General features: G+C 36.9%; 2 protein-coding genes and 1 pseudogene across 4 annotated transcripts; 2 read left to right on the top strand and 1 right to left on the bottom strand.

Annotated features, from left to right (window-relative positions):
• Nucleotides 1–510: 510 nt before the first annotated feature.
• On the bottom strand, nt 511–4,957 carry LOC110889160 (annotated as a pseudogene).
• A 908-nt stretch (nt 4,958–5,865) lies between these two features.
• Nucleotides 5,866–9,182, top strand: LOC110914873 (zinc finger BED domain-containing protein RICESLEEPER 2). Of its 3 annotated transcripts, none has more exons than XR_002578639.2 (4): nt 5,866–6,023; nt 6,703–8,467; nt 8,754–8,839; nt 8,927–9,182. XR_002578639.2 is itself a non-coding variant. In XM_022159533.2 (3 exons), exons 2-3 carry the CDS (start codon nt 6,730–6,732, stop codon nt 8,968–8,970), a joined length of 1,782 nt encoding a protein of 593 aa, XP_022015225.1. In that variant the 5' UTR covers nt 5,867–6,023; nt 6,703–6,729; the 3' UTR covers nt 8,971–9,182. The 3 variants fall into 3 exon arrangements, 1 of the variants encoding a protein (XP_022015225.1); XR_002578640.2 differs by having other exon boundaries at nt 8,916–9,182; XM_022159533.2 differs by lacking the exon at nt 8,754–8,839 and having other exon boundaries at nt 5,867–6,023.
• Nucleotides 9,183–11,372: 2,190 nt separating this feature from the next.
• LOC110903562 (zinc finger BED domain-containing protein DAYSLEEPER-like) lies at nt 11,373–14,789 on the top strand. Its single transcript, XM_022149414.2, has 3 exons — nt 11,373–11,567; nt 12,242–13,975; nt 14,529–14,789. Exons 2-3 carry the CDS (start codon nt 12,262–12,264, stop codon nt 14,564–14,566), a joined length of 1,752 nt encoding a protein of 583 aa, XP_022005106.1. The 5' UTR covers nt 11,373–11,567; nt 12,242–12,261; the 3' UTR covers nt 14,567–14,789.
• Nucleotides 14,790–24,005: the final 9,216 nt, after the last annotated feature.

Raw genomic sequence — 24,005 nt, 5'->3', positions numbered from 1 at the left:
TTTGTACACGAACAGTTTTTCGCCGGTACAGGTGACGCCATTTTTTTCAGTTTTTCACACTACAACATAAAAAAGGGTGATTCATGAATCAACAGATCTAAAAATAAAATTACCAGTAACAATGGCAGTAAGCCCAGTTCCATCAATCCCATTTCAGATAACCGCTCGGCGCCAGGTGTTCCTGTGCATTAACAAGTCAAATATTGTTAGCAAAATAAGCATGCTAGTGAAGATATCATACCTCAGTTTTCAGGTAATCAGTCGAGTATCACCTAATACCATACCTGGCCCAAACCCAATGAAAAAATATATCATCGAAAAAAGCAACCAACAGCAGCGTTTAAGATGGTAACACATTACAAGTCAATTGTCCAAATAGATGCAAACTTTAACAAAAGTTGAGCTAATAAGTTCTAGTCATACATATATAATTCTAATGATCATTACATAACATATTTCTAAATCCAACTCATAACATCCACAAAATAATCTAATATGACACGACATCGCTTATTGTTGGGAATAGAGTAGCCATTGATTTTCAGTTAGGTCTTCTTGAAGCTGATGATGTGATGAGCTATCTTTAATATGAAGACGACGTTGGATGAAGTCCATAAACTCATTTGTTTGAGTGCGCGACAATTCAAGGAGATCATCGTCAAGTTGATCATACTCAATGTTAAGACTATCACCATCATCACATTCGTCTTCAATGATCATGTTATGAAGAATAACACATGCTTTCATTATATTTGTTAGTGCCTTCAATTTAAACATTCGTGAAGGTCCTCGAATGATTGCAAATCGTTGTTGAAGTACACCAAATGCTCGCTCGACATCTTTTCTTGCAGATTCTTGTGCTTTTGAAAAATGTTTATTCTTGTTCCCTCTTGGGATGGAATCGTTTTTACAAAAGTTTGCTTCTTAGGATAAATACCATCTGCAAGGTAATACCCCATAGTATAGTCGTGGCCGTTGACTGTGTATTGACTGGTGGAGCACGCCCTTGTGCAAGTTCCGTGAAAACAGAAGATCTCTCTAACACATTAATGTCGTTGTGTGAACCGGGCATACCAAAAAATGCATGCCAAATCCGGAGATCATATGAAGCAACCGCCTCCAAAATAATAGTAGGTTCACGAATGTAGCCAGAGTACATACCTTTCCAAGTTGTGGGACAATTTTTCCACTTCCAATGCATGCAGTCAATGCTTCCGAGAATTCCAGGGAATCCTCGTTGGTCCGCAACAGCAAGTAATCTGGTAATATCATTGGTGTTTGGTGACCGTAGATATTCAGCTGAAAAAATACTTACTATCGTCTCACAGAATTTTTTGAGACTCTCAATTGCATTGCTTTCACCGATGTGTATGTATTCATCTATAAAATCAGCCCTAACCCCATAGGCCAACATTCTAAGTGCCGCCATTATCTTTTGCATAGAAGATAAACCGAGTCTTCCGATATTATCTCTTTTTTGGACGAAGTATGGCTCGTTAGCTACTACCTCATTTAGAATACGGAGAAATAGTGGATGACTCATCCGAAATCTCCGCCGAAATAGATTCGAGGGATATACCGGATTTTCTGCAAAATAATCACGATATAAACGCTCGTGTCCCTGAATATGATTGCGTCAAATAAATTTACGACGTTTGCGAGTACATTGTTCTTCAACATCCTCACCAAGATCATCATCGCTATCATCTTCCGAAGATAGGTATCTCAACAACTTGCGAAAGAGTGTACGAACCATTTGATCAAACGTGCAATTAACTCAACCTGTCATCATACATGTTATAAGTCAAAACACGTTATTTTAGCCTAAGTAATTCTGTTTAATTAAGCTAAAAGCAAACACTAAAATTATAAGCATTACAGTAGTGATCTCCATTGTACAAATCTAAAGGTTAAGCCTGTCACACCCCAACCGATGGCGGAAACATCGGGGCATGGCACTGAGCGAAACAGATTGTCCATGAGTATCCATAACAACTATTCATTACCAGATAATTAAACATCATGTCCCATACCACAACATATCCAAATAAAAACAGTTATTACAAATAATTATCTCAAAAACAAATACTGTTCCGACGACTCAGATTTAAGCGTGACATAACTCGACCCCTAGCTTGATTCACCATAGCACAGCAATTCCTAGCATCTTAAACACCTGCCACATACGTTAAAATAAAGGTCAATACACATAGTGTAAAGGTGACCATACAAGTTTGGTAATATAATAGAGTTCGAAATCGTTTACGCATAACCAGCATGTATCATGTACAAAGTGAAGGCAAGTAGGTTATTAACAGAGAAATATGCACAGACGTGACTGCGAGTTGTAGAATGCGCAACACATATCCCCACTGGGACACGTGAAGTAAAGCCCTTAACAACCCCTGTCCACGACAGGTGCTGAGTCCAAACTATAGTACTATCGTCACTAAGGTGTCAGGAAACAATCACTGTGTTAACATAACATACAAGCATTCATCGAATAACACGTAACATGCAATAGCGGTCAGCGTATAAATAGTGTTTGCGTTGTGTGTCGATTGTGGTTTGAATAAGTAACGTATGTAACACCCAAAAGTGCGTAAAACAAAAAGGGATCGAGTATACTCACAGATAGCATCTAACAAGTAAACACTCTCTTGGATTGAAGGGAGCGCTGAGAGGTTAGCCTGAACAGTTAACGTTAGTATAAACGATGAGCGGTGCGTTAAACGGTGAAAAAAATGATTAAGTGTCGGATGGTAATCCGATCGGATGGCCAGTCGATCGGATGTCAATCTGTTCGGATGGTCATCCGATTGGATGGCCATTCGATTGGATTGACATTCGTTTGGTAAGGATGTGTTTGTGTATGATGGCTTTGAAGTTTTCGTTGTAGCATTTTGAAAACAAAGAAGTATCTCTACCCTTCAGGTCGATCGATCGATCGAACGGTCGTTCGATCGGACAGCGATCCGATTGGTAGGACACTTAGTGAGAACAAGTTCACAGCAGGATTGTCACTCGATCGGATAGCAATCCGATCGAACGGCAATCCATTAGTTGTTGATGATCTTTGAAAATTGTGAAAATGATTAAGTGTTGAGGTTCCAAATGTTACATGGTCAGATGGTCGTTCGATCGGATCGTTATCCGATCGGACGTCAATCTGTTCGACGTTCAGAGCTTTAAAGGTTTGAAGAAAAGTTTGGGTGTGAATCCAGGTGCAATCCAATCGGATTGCGGGTCGATCGGACGGCGATCCGATCGGACGGCGATCCGTCCCGCGATCTGATCTTCTGGCAACCTTGAAAGTTGTTAAGTTTTTGAAGGTTTTGCGGTTTGATCGAGACGGTGTAACAACGTGCTAGACAACAGAAACCCCATCAAGACCCAAGTTATCCGGTCGAACAGGAATCACCCAAATCTGACCAGTTTACTGGTTCGTGACGGTTGTTCATGTTTAACCTGAAGTCGGTTGTCTCCTTGATAGAAACCAGATCTTGAACCAACACATCACTAAGAAGGAGTATAAGGTCTGTACAAGCTCCGATTTCATCGGTTTTGAGCGCATTGAGTGTAAAAGAGTTGAAAGAAAGTTAGAAAACCATCTTTCAATCCTCTTAACCGTGAATATGTGTAGATCTATGCGAAAACATTGTTTAATCTTATGGAAATCCTTCAGATCTGAGTTGTCCTTGGTGGAACGAGGTCAAAACTTGAAGTTCATAAGAACTCCATGATGACATCACCCTAGAACACCTCAAATCCACTGATTTCACGGTTAAAAGTTAAGATTCAAAAGAGAAAATGATGAAGAAGTGTGTGTAGATCATATAAGTACAAGATTTAGGTTGAAAACTTACAAGAATCGCGAGAAATCGAGAGAAAGAAGGTCTGAATGCGGCTGGTCGAGTAGAGGAGCTGTCACATCACAAATGATGTGACAGGAGGGTATTTATAGGGTTTCCAAAAGAGGAAAGTGCACAAGGGTCGGATTGGTCACCGATCTGATGGTGCCTCGATCGGATGGCAATCCAATCGGATGGCCACTCAATCAGTTGGCCATTCGATCCAAGTGTCCGACGTGTTGAGTTTTGTCGTTTCGATTCGCGTGTTGAGCGTTGCGATGTGTTTCGAGTGAGCGATGCGATAGATTAATAATAACCACACAAATACTATATCTAACATACAATCATCATAAATAACTTGCGTTCAGCGTCTGCGATTCGATTGCGATAGAGTTGCGATTGCGTTTCGATTAATCACCACAAACATAAACATAATTAAAACATGCACAAGTAACACATAAATAGCACACACACGTAAAACAATATCCAGAACGCATAATTCAGGTTGCGAATGCGATTAGCGATAAAGCGATAAAACATGCGATAAACATCGATTAAATCTCGATTATTCATAGATACTCCACATATTACAACTAAAGTAAATAAAATAAAAGATTCGATTACAAGTCAAAGAAGTCAAATCAATAATTAAGCAAGGAGTGACAGATCGCAATTAGCAATCTTTTCTTCCTTTGACTTCAATCTTGACTTTGACTTTCGAAACACGGGGTGTTACATAGCTGATCTAAAGGTTTAACCGCCCCTTTTGCCAAAACGGTTCTAACCCTCGGTTCTAAAGAGCCGGTTTCATGGTTCTTAATGTAATACTAGTATTGTTTCATCTATTTCCAACATACAAATATTTGTTTGTTTCCAACATAGAAATTGATAATACCGGAAAAAAAGAGTTCTTAGAATAAAATAATCAACCCCAGTCTGCCTCACCGGTAATCCTCATCTAGATCTTCCGGTTCCAAATTCTTATTCAAGTTGGGTTTCTCTTGTAACCAACAAGATTCCACTTGAGAACCACTCACATAACTCATCTCTACATCCACTCTAACCCCAACCTCTATCGCTTTTTCCCTTATGACGGCCGCCGACATCTCATCCACCCTAATACTTACACCTACTTTTTCCTAACATTCACACGACAAACTCTACAATCTTTGTATACAACAACACAAAACAAAGAAAGAATCATACATGTTTGTCTAGTTTCCAATAGAAGGCGCATAATTGCCTATGAAATCGGAAGTGTTTTCAACTCGGAACCCTCCACACTTTACAAATCAGAACTTGGGAAGTGGGAACTTGCTGGTAGTTTTGCTTAATTTGTTGATGGTAGTCGATGTGCAGGAGAAAGAAAGAGGCGGGAGATGTGTGGTTGTTGGAGATGGGGAGCTACAGGAGCTTTTTATGTATAAAAAGTTACTGTACCCTTTTTTTTAATATATAAGGTTAGAGTATAGATATAGTGGATAGGTTGGAGTGAGTTTTTAGAAGGATTTTTTATATTTTAAAGATAAGGGTTACTTTGATGGAGTGGGTGAGAATGATCTAATATGAACATTTGCAAACTGCAACTACCACACTTCAACATTACACGTTGCATAACCTGAACAAATCAATTCTCTCATATCAAGCACTACCTTATAGCTTATAAACCTATATACGTTACATTTATTATAAAAAAAAACATAATAAAAAATAACGGCGCTTTTTTAATTGATGTTAAACCGAAACACGAATCCAAGCCACTAAATCAAACCCAAAAACATAGCCGGTGAATATGGCACGTCGTTCTGTGAATGAGTGAGCGAGTATATGTAATAAATAATTTATTCTAAAAATAGAAAGCCTTTCTTATAGATAATTTAAAAAGATACCATATTAGTAATTAGATACCATATTTTATAGATAATTTAAAAAGATAACCATATTTTTTTTGATAATTCCGTTTACTTGGAAATTTAAATGGATATTATTATATTAAAAATGGCGCACTTTAGCCAAACGAACAAAAACCAGTAGAGAAACCGTACGCACAAATACAAGTTCATTTCAAAACCCCCCAAACCCTACAACCCTTTGATCACTCCTCCTTTCCGGCCGGTGATCGCCGCTCGTTTCTTCGCCGGTGACGTTCGTCTCTTCTCTCACAGTCAACAGGTATTCTCCTCATTTCATTATTTGTTCATGCGATGGAGTGTTTAACGTGATTTTACGCTCCGTTTATCCGCTTCCTCAAATGTTACAATATTAATGATCGTAATAATCGATTCGCATCATATTTGAGTACCGATTTACTGTCATACGAGTGTTTAACCCGATTATACAGTCCGTTTGTCCATTTCACCCAACGTTATAATATTGTTGATCGAAATAATCGATTTGCAACATGTATGAACACCGATTTACTGTCATATGAGTTGTTTTATAATAATCCATTTCACTTGATATTTGAATGCCGACTTTTAGTGATTTGACTTGTTTTTATGTGCTTGAATATATAATACTGATTAGTGCAGTAATTGTTTTTGCCTGATATTTGAATACTGATTTACTGCAATATGAGTTGTTTTATTGTTGAATAAGTTTGTTGTAAGATTATGAAAGACTGAATGATCATTATTGGATGAGTAGGTTACAATATATAGGGATTGCGAGTAACCCTAGAAACCTAACTGAGCCCGTGGGTCCATAGTCTAATAGTTGTATCATTTCAATGCTGTATGTGTCTACAGAGAATGTCACTTGATGTCTGCAAATTTACATTATGAATCTATTATAAGACTATGACCTCGATTTATTGTCTATGGATGTTCACATTATGAATCTATTTTTGTAGGTGATATCTTGAATCTCGCTGCTTAATATGGCGCAACCTGCTAGTAGTGTGAAAGATCAGATGTTTGAACCAGAGAGTGTTCAAAAAGCTCTGGTAAATACAATAATAATTGGTGAGTTTCCGTTCTCTGTTGTTGAACAAGATGAGGTTAAAGAGATTATCGAAACCAAGTTCTCTGGTTTCCAAGTTCCATCCAGTGAAATGATTTCTAGAGATTGTGCCCAACTTTTCATGGATGAGAAGTTGAAGTTGAAAAGTTTTGTTAAGACAACAAAGCAAAGGGTTTGCTTAAGCTTGGATACATGGAAGTCAAACCAGTCAGTTAATTACTTATGCATAACTGCTCACTTTATCGATGAAAATTGGAAATTGCACAAGAAGATCATCGGTTTTAGCCCCATTAGTAGTGATAATGGAGAGGAGATAGGAAGGGTGGTTGAAAACTGTTTACATGATTGGGAAATCAGTAATGTTTTGGCCATCTCTGCTGGTAATGCAAGCTCATATGATGCTGCGATTAGTTATTTAGGATCAAGACTAGCGAATCCTGTGTTGGATGGCAAGTTTCTCCGCCTTAAATGTCTTGTTGAGCTGACGAATACTATGGTAAAAGGGGTCTTAAAAGATTATGATAAACCGATTGCACATGTGCGTGCAATGGTTAGATGCGTGAAACAATCGCCAGATAGGATTAGAAAGTTCAAACAACGCGCTAAAGAATACGGGATAGTGTTCAAATCTTTATTCACTCTTGATTGTCCGTCTAGATGGACCTCAACTTTTGAGATGTTGTATATGGCTGAAAAGTTTGAAACCGTTTTCAAGTGGCTTGAGAAAGAAGATCCAACCTATATTAATGAATTGTCTAACACTTGTGGGGTTCCAGTTCATGTTAATTGGGAAAAGGTAAGGACCGTCATATACTTCTTACATGTTTTGTTTCTGTCAAATAAAAAGATATTGGGTTTGCATGTAACATCTAATATGTTTCTTGATCAAATTGCCCGTATCGACTTCCACTTGGATAATTGGGGAAAATCTAGTTTGGACTTTCTAAGTGGCAGTAAGGAACGTTTTATGAAGGCTCTGGATTTGGCGTGGAATTATAGCGCGTATTGGGGAGATGTTGAGAATTCAAATATGTTAATATACATCGCGAGTATCCTTGACCCTCGTCAAAAAACAGATTGTATGGAAGAGTATTTCTTGAACCGCAAATACAAACATGACTACACTGATGAAGGAGTACCTACATGGAAAAAGAAGGCAGAATGGGTAGTTGCTGCTGCATATGACTTGTTCAATGAGTATGTTGGTATGACCGGGGCCCAACATCAAACTGCAAAATTTCAATCGAGCGGTTACATGAGCTACTTATACCATTACACGGGTCCAACAGGGTTGTTTCAGAAACGCGTGGTGGGTTTTGGAGGTAATGTAGGATGCAAGTCAGAGATCGATATATATCTTGATGAGGATTTTGATGAATATGATGGTTTTGATGTACTACTTTGGTGGAAGGTTAATAGTGAAAGATTTCCCGTTCTGTCTAGAATGGCTAAAGATGTTTTGGCAATTCCAATCTCAGCTGTTGCATTGGAGTCAGATATCAACGTTGGTGGTAATCTGTTAGATGATTTTAGAAGCTCTCTGTCTCCTTCAATGGTTGAAGCTGTGGTTTGCACTCAAGATTGGATAAACAAGTCAAATAAACAAATCAAAGGGAAGAAAGGTTCAACTAAACTTGCTGACAAAATCTTGAAAGGTTATTCTTTTCTATCTTTTGTTACCATGAATGTTATTTTTGTGTTTTTTATGAATGTTTATTGTCCGGTTTTGACAAAGTTTCTGGACCGAAATACTAACTATGGTTTTGGAAAACAACCAAACCAAAGGGTTGATTGGGTTGGCTGTACCGGCCAAAACGGTTTGCTTTTGGTGGTTTGCATTGTCTTTTTCTTCAAAATTGTTACCTTTTATTTTTTTATACTCCAAATATTAAAAAAAGTAACAATAAAAGGTTAAACTGATGGTTGGGTTTACCATCTCAGTTACAAGTTTCATTCCCTCATCCGGACTGTGAACCAAACTGTCAAGACCGCCAAAACCACCTATTTGCTTCGGATCAAGTGTTTTGGTTGGTTTCAACGATTTACGAATGTTTCTTTCCTTTATATATTTGATATTTTGTTATATCTATTTATCATGATAAGCTTTTATGTAGGTATAAATGAACAACTGGAGGGTGGCATGAGCGGATGCGGGTAAAGCTGCTTGGTATATGATATATGTGTTGCTTTGTATTTTGGGACGTCTAGAAATCAAATAGTTATTACGTTTTGGTTTGAGACATGGTTCAGATTATGGTTTGGTTTAAGACTTATTGGTTCATGTTGGTTTGGTTTATAAGACTTAATGGTTCATGTTAGTTCAGATTATGGTTTGGTTTAAGACTTATCGGTTCATGTTGGTTCGGTTTATGGTTTGGTTTGAGACTTTTTGGTTCATGTTGGCTCCATGATCAGTTATGTTATTTTTTTTACTTTATAGTTCGTGTTGCTGCGGTTTAGTACAACTAACGTTTTGTATTTGGTTAGCTTTTATTAACTTACATATTCTATTTTAAAAGAGGCGTTAGCTTTTGTCAAATGTTTTGCACATAAGGATAAAACTATGCCGTATTCTAGCTCTCTCGTAATTGAATATTATTGTCTGATAAAGTAAACAGATTGTGGTAGCATATTGGTTATAAAGATGATCTTTTTCATAGTAGAACTCACTGGAAATGGCCTGTTCAGCTATAAGACTCTCTGTAGCTGCCACAAATCCGTTTAAGTTAATCCCAATAAAAGACCAGACATCAATTGTTGCTTGAACCTCCGAATCAACATTCCCATACTGATTTGGATCAACCTGTTCAGATATGGCACCCAACCTCTGAGATGGACCTTGAGTGGATCCAATCGAAGGTGGGCTTAGAACATTCCTACTTCTTTTACCCAAATTAGCACCTGGAGTTGGGCCTTCATTATCCACAGAACCAATGGGCCTAGATAAAACCACTTCTGGATTCAAATTGGGTGGCCTACCGTTATTATTAGAGTTTATTTGACCACCGCCACCATCATTAATATTGTTGGAATCATGCAAACGTCCTTCCATATCCCCATGCAATAAAGGTTCACCATTAATACCTGCTGACTTTTGAGGTTCCGCTGAATCCTGGTTGTCTAGCGTCTTTTTGTTTACCCCTTGTGTCCCTTGAACCTTACCGGCCGGAGAAACGCACTTGTTTTCCGGTACCGGAGGATCAGCTTCATTCGACCTAATCTCACCTTCTTCAACGTCCTCATCATCCTCCATATCCTCGGCTCCTCATCTGAATCCGATTCCGAAACTGATTCCGAGTCACTTGATTCCTTTGATGATTCATTATCAAAGCATGGTACCCACCTCTCATGCGATTCCGACACCCAAATTACATAACTCTTATTGTTCCACTTAATCACAACTGATTCCTCTACTCTAGACTTTTGGGACGACCGAAACATCTTCCTCCTGCCACGAAAAAGTTGATGGTTGAACTACATCACCAAATAGACCACCAATCCTATCAAACAGAGAATTGTCTCTGATAAGAACCAGAACACCGGTAATTCTCAGGTTGACGATCCGACTAAACGGAATTTCTTCCCCATTCCAAATGTTGAATTTAGAGAAAACCTTTGAAAATACAGAACCATGATGTTCCAATGACTCTTTTGCAAATGCATTATCCTTGAAAGTAATGATAATAGATAACCCACCAACATATGACAAGCCAAAGTCAATCAATCCTTCTGCTTCCATCAATCTTCTGATATTCTTTAAGGTCCAAACATCCTTAGCCAATCCAATAACCGATCTGCCAATACAGTGTAATGGATACAAAGATCCTTTACCCTCTACAGTTATATTTTTTGCCCCTTGACTACCCGTTTCCTTCCTGCCTCTTAGCATGTCTACATACATCGTTCCATTTTGCATACTACCACTCGCTTGTCCAGGCGGTTGCACTTTTGAAGGAGGCTGTTCACCAAACTTGGTACCGCTTGATATTGCACATTGGACCACGGGCCACCATCTTCCTGATCCCCCTCATTCTCCTTCGACGAAGCCATTGATGAAACCTCAGAAAACCAAAGAGACGAATGGATTAGACCTACCCCGGATAGGGAGAACGGTTAGATCTAGGACAACTCCAATGAGTTGAACGATTAAACCCCGCTCGCTATACAAGTTAGGTGTTCATCGTCGAGAACTCGAAGCGTTTTCCGGGCGGCGAGAGGAAGGAGAGAAAGAGAGAGACTTTGTAACTTGTGTAGACCCTAAGGTAGCGTTCGTTTCATGGAATGGAATGGAATGGAATTGGGAAGCTTTTCTTTGTAAAATTGATCTTGGTTTGGGGAGGGAGGAATTTGAAATCCAATGAATTTCTTTAATCAATGAAATTTGTGACTATTTCATCATTCCATTCCATTCCTTCATTAGAGTGAAGGATTTCTAAGGAATGTTGAAATAGTCACAAATTTCATTAGAGTGAAGGATTTAAATTCCTCCCTCCCTCAACCAAGATCAATTTTACAAAGAAAAACTTTCTAATTTCATTTTATTCCATTCCATGAAACGAATGCTACCTAAATATTAAACCATGGATATGTAAACTCAAAGTAAAAAAATAATATATCCATTGGCGCACTTTTCTGCCTTAAAACCGTATGAGGGAATAGAAGTTTCCAAAATCCAAAAAACCTCAACCAGTTTAATCACCGGCTACCACTATCTGGCCGATCATTTGCTTGCCGGTAACTGCTCACAGTGAACAGGTAGTTTCCTCTCTTTTGTTTTGTTATTTACTTTTCTAGTCGAACAGATTGATCATTTTACTATTGTTACCTTTTTCACTGTTGCATTTCATCGAACATGTGGTCTACACAAATCATTAAAACAATCATTAATGCATCTTTGCCGCTGTTTGTAACTTTTTATTATACAACTTTTAAGGAGGTGTTTGGGGTTTTGATTGCAAACTGTTTATCTCATTATTTGGTTTATTCTTTTTATGCATAAAGTTGATTTTGATTGTTTAATGGGGTGTGTATTTTATGCCATGATTAAAACTTAAAAAAGAAATTAACATAGGTTTTATAATTTAAAAATGAGATTATTATATATATTTGTGTTTTTTAAGTAAAATTTAATTTTAATATATTAATTTCATAAAAAATTTAAAAAAATCGGGTTGAACGGGTCGTGTTCGGGTCAACCCACGAAATTTCGGGTCGTGTTCGGGTTGATATGTATGATACGATTTTCGGGGGTTGGGTTTGGGTTCGTGTAAAATTTTCGGGTTCGGGTCGGGTTGAACCGCCAACCCCGACCACGACCCGTTTAGCATAAAGTTGATTTTGATTGTTGAAATGGAAGCAATGTGATTTTAGCTATCGGATTATTATAGTGTCAAACAATCTTCTTTTGCTAATCAAGGGTTATTTTATAGGCGTCTTCCAGTGCGTAAATATGCCAAAACGAGCTAGAACCCTGCAAACTCAGGAGCTTGTTCAAAAATGTCTTGTAAAAATGATAGTAGTCGATGAACTTCCGTTCTACATTGTTGAACAAGACGGGTTTAAACAACTTATGGAAGCCAAATTTCCCGGTTTTTATATTCCGTCTTGCGAAAAGATTTACAAGGATTGTGCTCAGCTTTTCAAGGATGAGAAACTGAAGCTGAAAAGTTTCACTAAGAGAACAAATCCAAGGGTATGCTTAACCTTGGATACTTGGACATCAAACCAATCGATGAATTACTTATGCATAACTGCTCATTTTATCGATGACAATTGGAATTTGCACAAGAAAGTCATCGGTTTTAGTCCCATTAGTAGTGATAATGGAGAGGAGATAGGAAGGGTGGTCGAAAAGTGTTTACTTGATTGGGAAATCGATAATGTTCTTACCATGTCTACTGGTAATGCAAGTTCATACGATGCTGCCGTCGGTTATTTGAGAACAAGATTAGCGAATACTGTGTCGAATGGTAAGTTTCTTCACCTTAAATGTCTTGTTGACTTCATTAATAATATGGTAAAAGAGGTCTTAAAAGAGAGTGATAAATCGGTTACACGTGTGCGTGAGGCAGTTAGATACGTGACTCAGTCAGCGACTACGATCGAAAAGTTCAAAGAATGTGCTAGAGAATACGGGATAACAATAACATCCCGGTTTACTTCTTCTCTTGATTGCCCGTCTAGATGGAACTCTACGTTCGAGATGTTACAGATGTCAGAAACATTCGAGGGAGTTTTCAATCGGTTTAAGGTTAAAGATTCTACGTATAAGCGTGAATTGCAAGTCACTTGTGGGGTTCCGGATCACTCCGATTGGGAAAAGATAAGGAAGGTTCTAACCGTCTTAAACGGTCTTCATCAGTCAACCGAAAGTATACTACAATGGCATGTGCAATCTAACATGTTTCTTTTAGAACTCGCCAATCTCGAACAACATTTGGACAATTCGGGTGCAATGGTGTGCGGTTGGGGATTTGGTTTCGATACTAATGCTATTAACGTAGCACTTGAAATGAAATGGAAGTATAACGAGTATTGGGGAGACGTTGAGAACTCAAATGTGTTGATATATGTTGCGAATATACTTGATCCTCGTCGTAAAGTGGAGCTTATTGAGTTTTATTTTAGGAAATACTACAAACATGACTACACTGATGAAGGAATATGTATGTGGAAAAAGAAGGCAGAATGGGTAGTTTCCGCCACATATGATTTGTTCAATGAGTACATAGGTAAGACCGGGACCTCACAACAACGCGCAAACTTTCAAACCAGCGGTTACATGCATTACTTGTACGATGACACGCGCAATGTGGGTTTTGGAGATAATGTAAGGAACAAGACAGAAATTGATATATACCTCAATGAGTTATGCGATCGTGACAGCGATTTTTTTGGTTTTGACGTGTTACTTTGGTGGAAGAATAATAGTGAAAGATTTCCGGTTTTGTCTAAAATGGCTAAAGATGTGTTGGCGATTCCAATTTCAGCTGTTGCATTGGAGTCGGCTTTTAATATCAGTGGATGTTTATTGGATGATTTCCAAAGTTCTTTGTCGCCTTCGATGGCTGAAGCTTTAGTTTGCACTCAAGATTGGCTACGCGAGTCAAAAAAGCAAGTCAAAATGAATGAAGATTCACCTAATCTTGACAAGTTAGTAAAAGGTAGTACTAACTTTCTTCTTTTACCATACCAGTCAATGTTGTAAAAATAGGTTTCGCCTGGACCGCACTGGGAACTAGATCTCAAGCCGGTTCGGTTGGCATGCGTCAAACGGACATTGGTTGGTCGGGCTAGCTTTTTGACGAGTGGTTTTTGAACCCTTAACCTGGCTCAGTGCTAAAGAATTTCTTTTTGCAAAAATATTTTTTCTACAACTCTCATTTCATTTTGTTAATAAAATATTCTCTCCTCCTAAAATATCTAGATAGATTTATTTTTTTATATTAAAAACAATATTTCTTTTATTCTTTCAAATATCACATATAACAATACAACAATGCAGTAGTATTTAGTATTTTTTGTAAGCAATAAATATTTTTAAAATTAATTATAACATCATCTGTATTCGAGTACAGTTTGACCCGTAAACCAATAGGGTGGCTAGTTTGATTATCGGTGTAGTTTTCAAAACATTTGATAAATGTTGTTATGTGCTTCATTTCTTATACTTTATATTATCATTCTATCATAATCATCTTTTTTTTTTTTTTGTAGATATATATGAACAGGTGGAGGGTGCCTCAAGTGGATGAAGATAAAAGATCATTGTGATTCATGTGAGTTTCTTCAAATGTTGAGAAGCCTAGAGTAGAGATCATGGTAGTTAGGTACCTATCAGTTCATAATTTGTTTCGAGACTTTTTGGTTCATGTTGGTTTGATCTTGGGTTTTGTTTTCATTTTCGGTCAGTGTTGGTTCGGCTCAGTAGAGTTAAACTTTGGTCTTTCCTTTGCTTTTCCACTTTAATCCTATGACGGTTATAATTTTCTATTAATATTGTCTTGTTTTCTATTTGACAATCTGATTCTGTTTGTTTTCCCTTTTAACATTTAGATGATATTTGAAATGAATCTGCTTTTATCATCATTCAAAACTTGTTAAAATAGCGTAAAGTGTATCTTCTAGTTTAAATGAAATACATGAGCTTTTTAGGTTTTACTCTCTTTAGTTACAAATGTATAATGTATAATATAATTCTAATACTTAACTTAAAAATAACTATTTATTTAAAAATGATGTATAATGAACATCTAATTGAACAAATATCCCATCAAAAATAGTGAAAATTGTTCGTCACTTTAATTACTTACATACCCTCTTTACCAAAGTTGAGTCGCTTATAAAATTTTGTTTCTACCTCACATTCAGATATTTCTATCACTTAATTTTTTTCATACATTTTTAAATTTAAACAAATAAATACTCACACCCGGTTCGTGTTTGAGTTACGCAATTTTTTTGTCTATAAATTAAGAATAATATCTTAATAAGAATAAAGATATAAATTGTACTGGAGTTTTGTTGATGACCTTTTGGTGCATTGATAACTTCATGACCTTTCAATGTTGAGGTCATGGGTTTGAGTCTTCGGTAGAGCAAAATTGTTCGGAGTTGAGTCAGTGGTTTTATCAAAATGAGTCTTCTGGCAGTGGGTTTCCTCGTAAATAGTGGCCGGCCTATAGTGGCGAAGCTTGACCCGAATGATCGGGGGGTTGAAAACGTATATACCAAAAAATTTATATAGAACCGCAGGAGTGGATAACCTTTTGCTTAACTGTTTATTCAAATGTCTTTAGACAAAAGAATTTGGTCATAAATATTTCTCTCTTTGTGATATTGTTCTCATGTCCATCTAAACAATGATAGCTATTATAGCGACGTTTAAACTAGCATCTAAACACATCTTCACATTGAACCAACAACTAGACACCACTTCATATAAAACGTGAAACCCCGTTACACGGCGCAATGTGCGCGGAAATAAAACTAGTTTACAGTAGAAATAAATAGAACTTAAATACCACACTAATCTTTAATTCTACTAATTCTATAATAATTCAAATACTTCAAACTATCCTACGTACATCAATCCTAAACCTACCATAACTAATTAACTATAGAATTCTTGACTTCTAGATAAACATAGACTTTAACTAAATATAATAATTAATTTATTATTATCCGTGATCTTCTGCAAACCAACCCATTAAACCAAAACTGAATCACCACCCTTATACTTCGAGATTAACCGTTTGGATCCTTCATGTTGGTATTGTAACAAATTTTACATAAAATGGATTGTAGGACAGGAGAAGACTAAAATCAACCTCTCATGCCCCCACCGTTATCATGGACTGCATCTTGGTGCTAAACGGGTCGTGTTCGCAGGTTAGGGGGTTCAACCCGACATGAACTTGAACACGACCCTAACTTGAAAATTGTGTTAGACATATGAACCTGAACACAACACAAATATTTATGGGTTAACACGAATGCGACTCGATTAAGCAGATTTTTTTTACAATTCTATGACAAATTGATAAACCAATACAAATGCATGTAAAATAAGTACATTTTAATTATTAAATCTTGTGTCACTTTGTCTTTTAAGTTTTAGATTTTAACATATAACACCCTGACCAATTTGATTTATGACATAAAACACATTAAAAAGGTAAAATAAAAAAATAAATGGGTTAAATGCGATCCGTTTGGCTAAACGGATTCATGGGTTCAACCTCAAACTGACCCGAACAATTTGCAAATTTCATGTTAGGTTCGTTTAGTGTTTTTATGTCGTGTGAGAAATTCACGCCCGCTATGGTGCCACAACATAATACTTCACCACAAGAGTGTACAAAAGGGCGCATAATTGTGTGCTACATATTCAAATTGTTGTTTTAAAATGGAATTTTGTATCGGTCTTCGAGAGCTTACTAGCACTTTTAAAATGGAAATTTTATAGCCTTATCTCAAAGCACTTTTGAACCATACTTTTGTTATACACCACGCACTTCTGTTTATGGAAACTTTCTTTTAAGTCTCTTTCTCTATGTGTTTGATTTCAGAATTTAGGGCCCTCTTGTGCATATAATGATCAAATTCAAACATAATAAAATTGTAGAAAGTGTTTACAAAACATGAATGTTGCAATAACGAATGCAAAAAACCTGAGCCCAATGAGACGAGTATGGTATTAGATAATACCCGCCCAATTACTCGAATAGTCGATTCTGTGTACCACATCGGAACATAATATATTATATAGTATGTTGAAATTGTTATAAACTTGGAATTATTAAAATTGCAATATTTTGAGAGGTGTAGTTGAATATTGAGTATTCCAAGTTGGTTTATACGGTAAGTTTAAGAACATGTTTCAAGTAATAACCATCTCAACATGTAATCTTTAGGTACACTAAACCCTAAACGATCTGTAAATCTGGTGGGTATTGAGTAACAAATACCTAATGGATATGAGAGCATACACGTAACATGATTTTACAATTGGGTATGAGATTCAAATTACCAATATCTCTTCTATAATTGACTCGTTGCCATCCCCATTTACAATTCATGACATGTGTCATAATAGGGTGGGACATACACTTATTTAATAACTTAACAATCATAGCACAACATTCATGACTTACCAACGACGATTAAAAATGGTGGGATAGTGTAATGTTTTACTTGTGGTTGGTTTAACACATACGTGAGCAGGACTATTGGATGGCTTATGTGCTTGCTACACAACCTGCTTAACCTCATATTGCATTTTTTCAACCATGAAGATGCATCATGCCTCCATAAATCCATAATAACTACTCACATACATCCTTATTATCTTCTTATTTCCTCACAATAACAACTTGCATTATTTTACATTACCACTATATGTCTATATTAAAAACCATAAGACGATACATATATGTGTGTGACCAGTCTAACATACCTTTATATCGGTTGGTACCTTGTAAACCTTACTCGAACGTGTTGGTGTTCATGCATTCTCGTCCTATCGTATGTTGAAATGTATACACGTTTTTTTCTCTAACACTAATAATTCAATGACCGATGTTTACAATCACATTAGTGGCATATACTATTTTGTTTGTATCACATACGGGGAAAAGACTTGAAATAATCACTTTAGTTTGAGTTTGTACATTGACCAAATACGCTTGTACAATGACTTAGTAAAGTACTTTGTTCTTGTCTCGCCACAACCTCTTTATTTTGGTAAATCATACAGTGCATTCAAGCACTCTTGTGATACCAAAGGTCCAACATATTGTTACTACAAGTCACTAAATTATCAATATCATAATGTTTTGCATACGTTTTTAACTTAACATTAGACAATGTTAATTGTATATTGCTCCAACATGTTCAACGTGATATTATGATTGACATTATCTTCATTTAACTTCAATTATAACCAATCTACATTGCGAGCCACCACATTATATCAAATTACATCTTTATTCAACCTAAAACTTTTTCACTTCTTATGTGACAACTGTCACTTTTCCGTACATTCCGTACACTAAATGAACAGTAATCTGGGCTTTAACAACTGTGCATGATCTAGTTTACAAAAAAATGAATTTCTAATTACTGTTATATACATACAATGGCATTTCATGTTTCAAGACTTTTATCGTTGCTACATGCAACACGATATAGCTCTAATAATGCACAAAACAGAATTGGCACCATTATCAGACAAACTAAAATGCAGACGATGTTCAATACATAGACAAACAATATTTTGAGGCCCAGTATGAGCCAGAGACGACGTATTACGCTAGTATAGTGTGTAGGGAAGTAAGGACCACAAAATTGCTTTTCTAGGTGATAGTTTAAGTGCCGGGAAGTGCCTAAAACTCACCCAAAGTGCAGAATTCAAAATTCAGCTTTTTAACAAGCTAGTAATGCGCAAAAATATGGCGAAATGGTCCTGTATACTTTCCTAAGTGTTGGGAATTAAAAGTGTCACAAAAGGGTACTTAATAAACACTAAACGGAATAACTTGACACTTTAATGAACCGGTATCTAACCGAACAACCGGACATTACCCGGAACACCAAAATATTGCTAGAAGCATTGTTTTACTATTTTTGAACTAGTTATGGTTCCCAAACACCCTAACATACTATATAATGCATGTCACACATAAAACACTAGACTTTTACATTTAACCTCCAACTACTTATCTACCTTTTCCATTTAAACTTACAATTAACCCCCCCCCCCATATGGTTTACGGCCCAAAGCATGGCCCCACCTCCAAATCTTACAAGATTTATTTTGATTTTGCTTGGATATTGGAAGATTCATTTAGATTGTGATAGGATCTTGTATGTACTTCCAAAGACATAATAACCTTTGGGTAATAGGGATTAGAGAGTTATAAGAATACTAAACATCTCACCATCTTCATCACTTCACAACTCTCTCATCTCCTACCCAAACTCTCGGCCGACCCCTCTCACCCACACCACCATTGTTTTCAATCCAAGTTCAAGCATTCCAAGCTCATCTTGAGGTGTAAGAAGGTCACTAACGAAGCTTGGAGCTTGTGGATCATTAAGGACCTCTTCCATTTGCTTTTATCCACTCCATTTTCATCATTGTTCTTCCCTAGCTTGAAGCTAGTAGTAAGATCCTTCTTGACTCTTGTTTACTTCCATTTTTAGTGGTTAAAAGATATGTTATGTTGAAAATCATAAGATCACTAAAAAACATAAACTTGAATCTTGAACATAAAGCTTACATATAATGAAATATGGATGAAATGATATTGTTTAGTGCATGAATGATATTTGCTTGTAGTTTACTTGAAAATATGGTGTTAATCATCACATAGAGCTTTCTAGATTGTGATTAAACACATGATCTAGCAAGTGGGAGGATGATTATGTAATAAGATGATCATCTTCTTGTATGAACATGAACTTGATGAATAAAAGGGGTTTCTTGGAAAATAATAAACCAAGTGAGTTAGTGGACTTATGAATCTAAGATTTGTGAATGATTTTTATAAAAGAACCAAGTTTAAAAAGGTGATTTATGAAAGATCATGTTTTTTACTAAACTTACACTATTTTTTGTGATGAAATAAGTGTAGAAACACTAGAAAAACAAGAAGGTTTGATAAAGGGACGTTTTTTGTAAAATATGTTTACAAGTTGTAAACATCTAAAACTTTCAAGAATGAAGTTTACCAAGAAATAAATATCTTTCAGAAGGTAACTAAGGCTACTAAACACTTTACCAAGTTACTACGCATTTTTGTGAAAGATCAAGTTCATGTTACTATGTAAATTGAATAGTTTTTGCACTTGGTAAGTGCAAGATGTTTAGGGATTGATTGTTGATCATTGCGTGTGATTTTGAAAAGAAAATGATATGCTAAATAGCATGAACACCTCCATTTTCAAAGGAAACTATGGCCAAATTTTCTAAAAATGCAAACACTTAGAAAATATTTTCTAGGCAAGTATTTACAAGTATGTTTTAAACTATGTTTTTTTAATATAAGCTTTGCCATAAATTTTGTTACAAAAATACAAGTATTGGAGGTTGGTTTTTGTAAATAAAAATGGATAAATATATATTTTATATTAAGACACTTGTGTGAATATTTGTATACTTTGTGGACTAATTATATTATTTTAGGGTAAAATAATGTAAGTTAACAAATACCAAGAATTTACAACTCCAAAATAATACCAAAAATCACAAGGAATGAAATATAAGTTACACACACAATATTGTGAAACCGAACACAAAAACGTAACTTATAAAATATTCCGGAAAATACCGTTACGAATATATTTTTGGTAAATATTATTTTGGATACAAGAAATGAAAATATGATTTTTGTAAATGTTACCAAAGTATATCATATTTTCGACAAAGAGAAAATATATTATTTTGAGACTACCAATACGAGAATACAAAGATACATGTATGAGAAGTACTGATACAAAATTATTGTTTAACAATTATTCAAAAATTAAATATAATTTAAAGTTAAAATAATTATTAATTTAACAAGAAATTATAACTTGGAATAACAATGAAGACATAAAAGAAACGTAACTCAAAAACGTGAATACTAAGGCAAGACACGGCCTGCTCGTCTAATAGATCCTAGTACATTGTAGGGAGTCGTGTTTGCTGAGGAAATTGAGTTGCGAGTACCGAAGACGCAAAACTATGAGTTCATGCTCCCCCTTTTCTTTAACGGTTTTTGGTTTTATAACTCTCGGGGGTGAAATACATGTACGAATGCTTAAACAATATGAAATGCCTACGAAATACTAGATCATGTGAGCATAGACTTAATATTGAAATGCCATTAATACTTAATTAGGGACGAGGGTTAGATCTAACGGGTATGGCTGAACCCCACTCATGGTCACAACTAGTACCAAGCAGTGCTTCGGAGTCCCAGTCGAGGGTTATCGACATAGTCGAGGGTAATCGACATAGTCGAGGTAAATCGACATAGTCAAGGAAAATTGACATAGTCAAGGTTAATTGACATAGTCGAGGGAAATCGACATAGTCGAGGGAAATCGACAAGGGTATAAGTCCACTCATTACGAGTGCTCCCTATGTCCTCACATGCCTTAAAGTCCTTGTAAAACATTTATGTTCATACACGCTTTTCATACCTGTTTACAAAGGAGTCTCTCAAAGATTTACAAGATTACAGTACTCACACAAAACGCATGAACTCGCTCAACTTTTGTTGATGTTTTCCAAACTTACATGTATTTCAGGTAACAGGATGGATCTTGGGCGCGGGTGTTGTTTCTAGAAGTAGACTTCAAGTTTAGATGTCATCCACTTTTGTTGGTTTGTAACCTAGTCGAAGGTTGTGTTTTAAAACTTAAATAACCAGTGTTTGTAATACTCAAATTTTATGAATGGATGAACATCGTTTTAATCATGTAGTTGTTTATTATGATTGAATGCAATGATATTAAACCAGTTACACATCATACGCTTCCGCAAAAGTCAGGGTGTGACAGTTTGGTATCAGAGCTTCGATTGTAGTGAACTAGGATTCCTTCTCGAGTCTAGACTACAATCACTAGAGTTCTCTCACAAAAACATTTTACAAAAATGTTTTTCATTGCATTCACGTAAGCATCAAGATCCATGAGTCAAACATTTTTCAAAGAAGAGACAAGGCAAGGACATTAGTAGGGAATACCCTCAAGATAAGGTGCCAACTAAGGCATAGTCTACACGAGTTAGACTTGCCAAAGACAAAATGACCCCCCCCCCCCAAAGAATAAACGAGAGTTATACGTGACATAATGCATCGAATTGCATGTTTATGCTAAGTAACATATTTGTTTACTGATATATACATACGAATAAGTGTACGGAATAATTGTTGACGTGAATAAGATACCTTCGACTCCGAACTCTATTACTGTACTTAACTCGCACGATGAAGCTATCGACCTCGCGTTCATTGCAAAGCTCATGGCCGGAGTGATCACAAAATGAGATTCTGAGCTTGTTTCCGTAGGAGATGGCTGCTCTTCCCTCTTGATCGTGAAGATGCCTGACAACGGTAGTGACGGCGAGGCAGAGGCGGCAACCTTGAACAACTTCTTAATCAGCGGGACGAGATCCCCGCGGCTTTTGTGAAGCAAGATTGACGACACACCTGACCAGACAAGGAAGATGAAGTATTCATCTTGAAGGTGCCCCTCCCGCTACCAGGAATTCTCCTTATTCCTATTTCATTTAATCATCGTGCCTATTCGCGCATAACGATAACGAGTGTTAGCGCGTGGACCACCGCAATGGTCCTTTCCATGACAGAGGTATAAGGACAGTAGTGTCCCCTCCTTGATTGATCACCTGCTTGGACGAGAGGAAATTGGGGTAACTGTGCAAGACAATTTATTATTACGGGGGCCCACGTGATAACAACTTGTAGTGCATGGAAATCCTGGTGGACTCTGCGGGTCAGGTTGATGATCACCATCCCTCCAAAAATAAACTCTAGGTGTTCACACCTTCATATGGCAGAACAATACCTAGACTAGTGCTTTAGCACTTTATAAGGTTGGAAGCCTGTCTTGCCTACTTCGTGTACGAGATGTTTGAGAAACGATATTTAAGCAAGTGAAAATGGATAACATTCGAAGAAATTCAGTGACATTACATAGACAACCCCCATCTCAGGGAAAGTATACCCGTCTTGTAAAGTTATGTAGAAGGAAAACAATAAACCAAGTTGCCAAGCCTATTTGAAGGCTCAGTAATTGTTGCCTTGCTCACACATTGTTGAGTATATATGCATGTGATATTGGGTGATTACACGTTTACATATGGTACTATGTGCCTCGTAGACAATGATGGAATGTTGTCCAACCTACTCCCTACCATTTTGACAGAAGAGAATGCCGCCCAAACGTGACACAAACACCAGTACGTTACCAAGGACAGAAGCCGAGCTTCAAGAACGCATCTCACAGGCAATTGCACGACATGAAGCCCTCCGCTCTAAGCACAGCGGTGGCACTTCTGGAAATAACCCTTCAACTGGCTGCACCTATAAACAGTTCCTGGACTGCAAGCCATTAAATTTTGATGACACAGGAGGTGCCGTTGCATTCGTTCGTTGGGCAGAAAAGACTGACTCCGTTCTAAGAATGAATAACTGTTCGCCCCAGCAGAGAGTTACCTTTATCTCAGGGTTATTTTTAGATGGCGCACTCTCCTGGTGGAACCTTCAGGTTCAAACCCTTGGTGCAGATGCTGCTTATGCACTGAGCTGGGACGAGCTCAAGGAAATGATGGAAAAGAAATACTATTCTAGGGCTGAAATCCAGAAGCTTGAGGTGGAGTTCTGGAATTTGAAAATGGACGGGCCGAAGATTCCTGAATATGTCCAGCGATTTCATGACTTGTCTAGGGTCGTCCCCTACTTAGTCAAGCCGGAATTCAAGAGGGTTGAGCGATTCATTTGGGGACTTGCACCTCAAATTAGGAGCATGGTTACTACCTCAAAGCCCTCAACCATCGCAGAGGCTATCGATTTGAGTGTCACTCTTACTGAAGAAGCTCTACGCATGGGAAAATTTTCGGAATCTGAGGATAACAAGAAAGAGACACATGTGGAGTCTTCGGGCAACAAGAAAAGGAAGTCT

Source organism: Helianthus annuus, chromosome 16, assembly GCF_002127325.2.
Source record: "Helianthus annuus cultivar XRQ/B chromosome 16, HanXRQr2.0-SUNRISE, whole genome shotgun sequence".
In the NCBI taxonomy this organism is placed as follows: Eukaryota; Viridiplantae; Streptophyta; class Magnoliopsida; order Asterales; family Asteraceae; genus Helianthus; species Helianthus annuus.
This window is presented reverse-complemented; position numbering and strand designations above follow the sequence as displayed.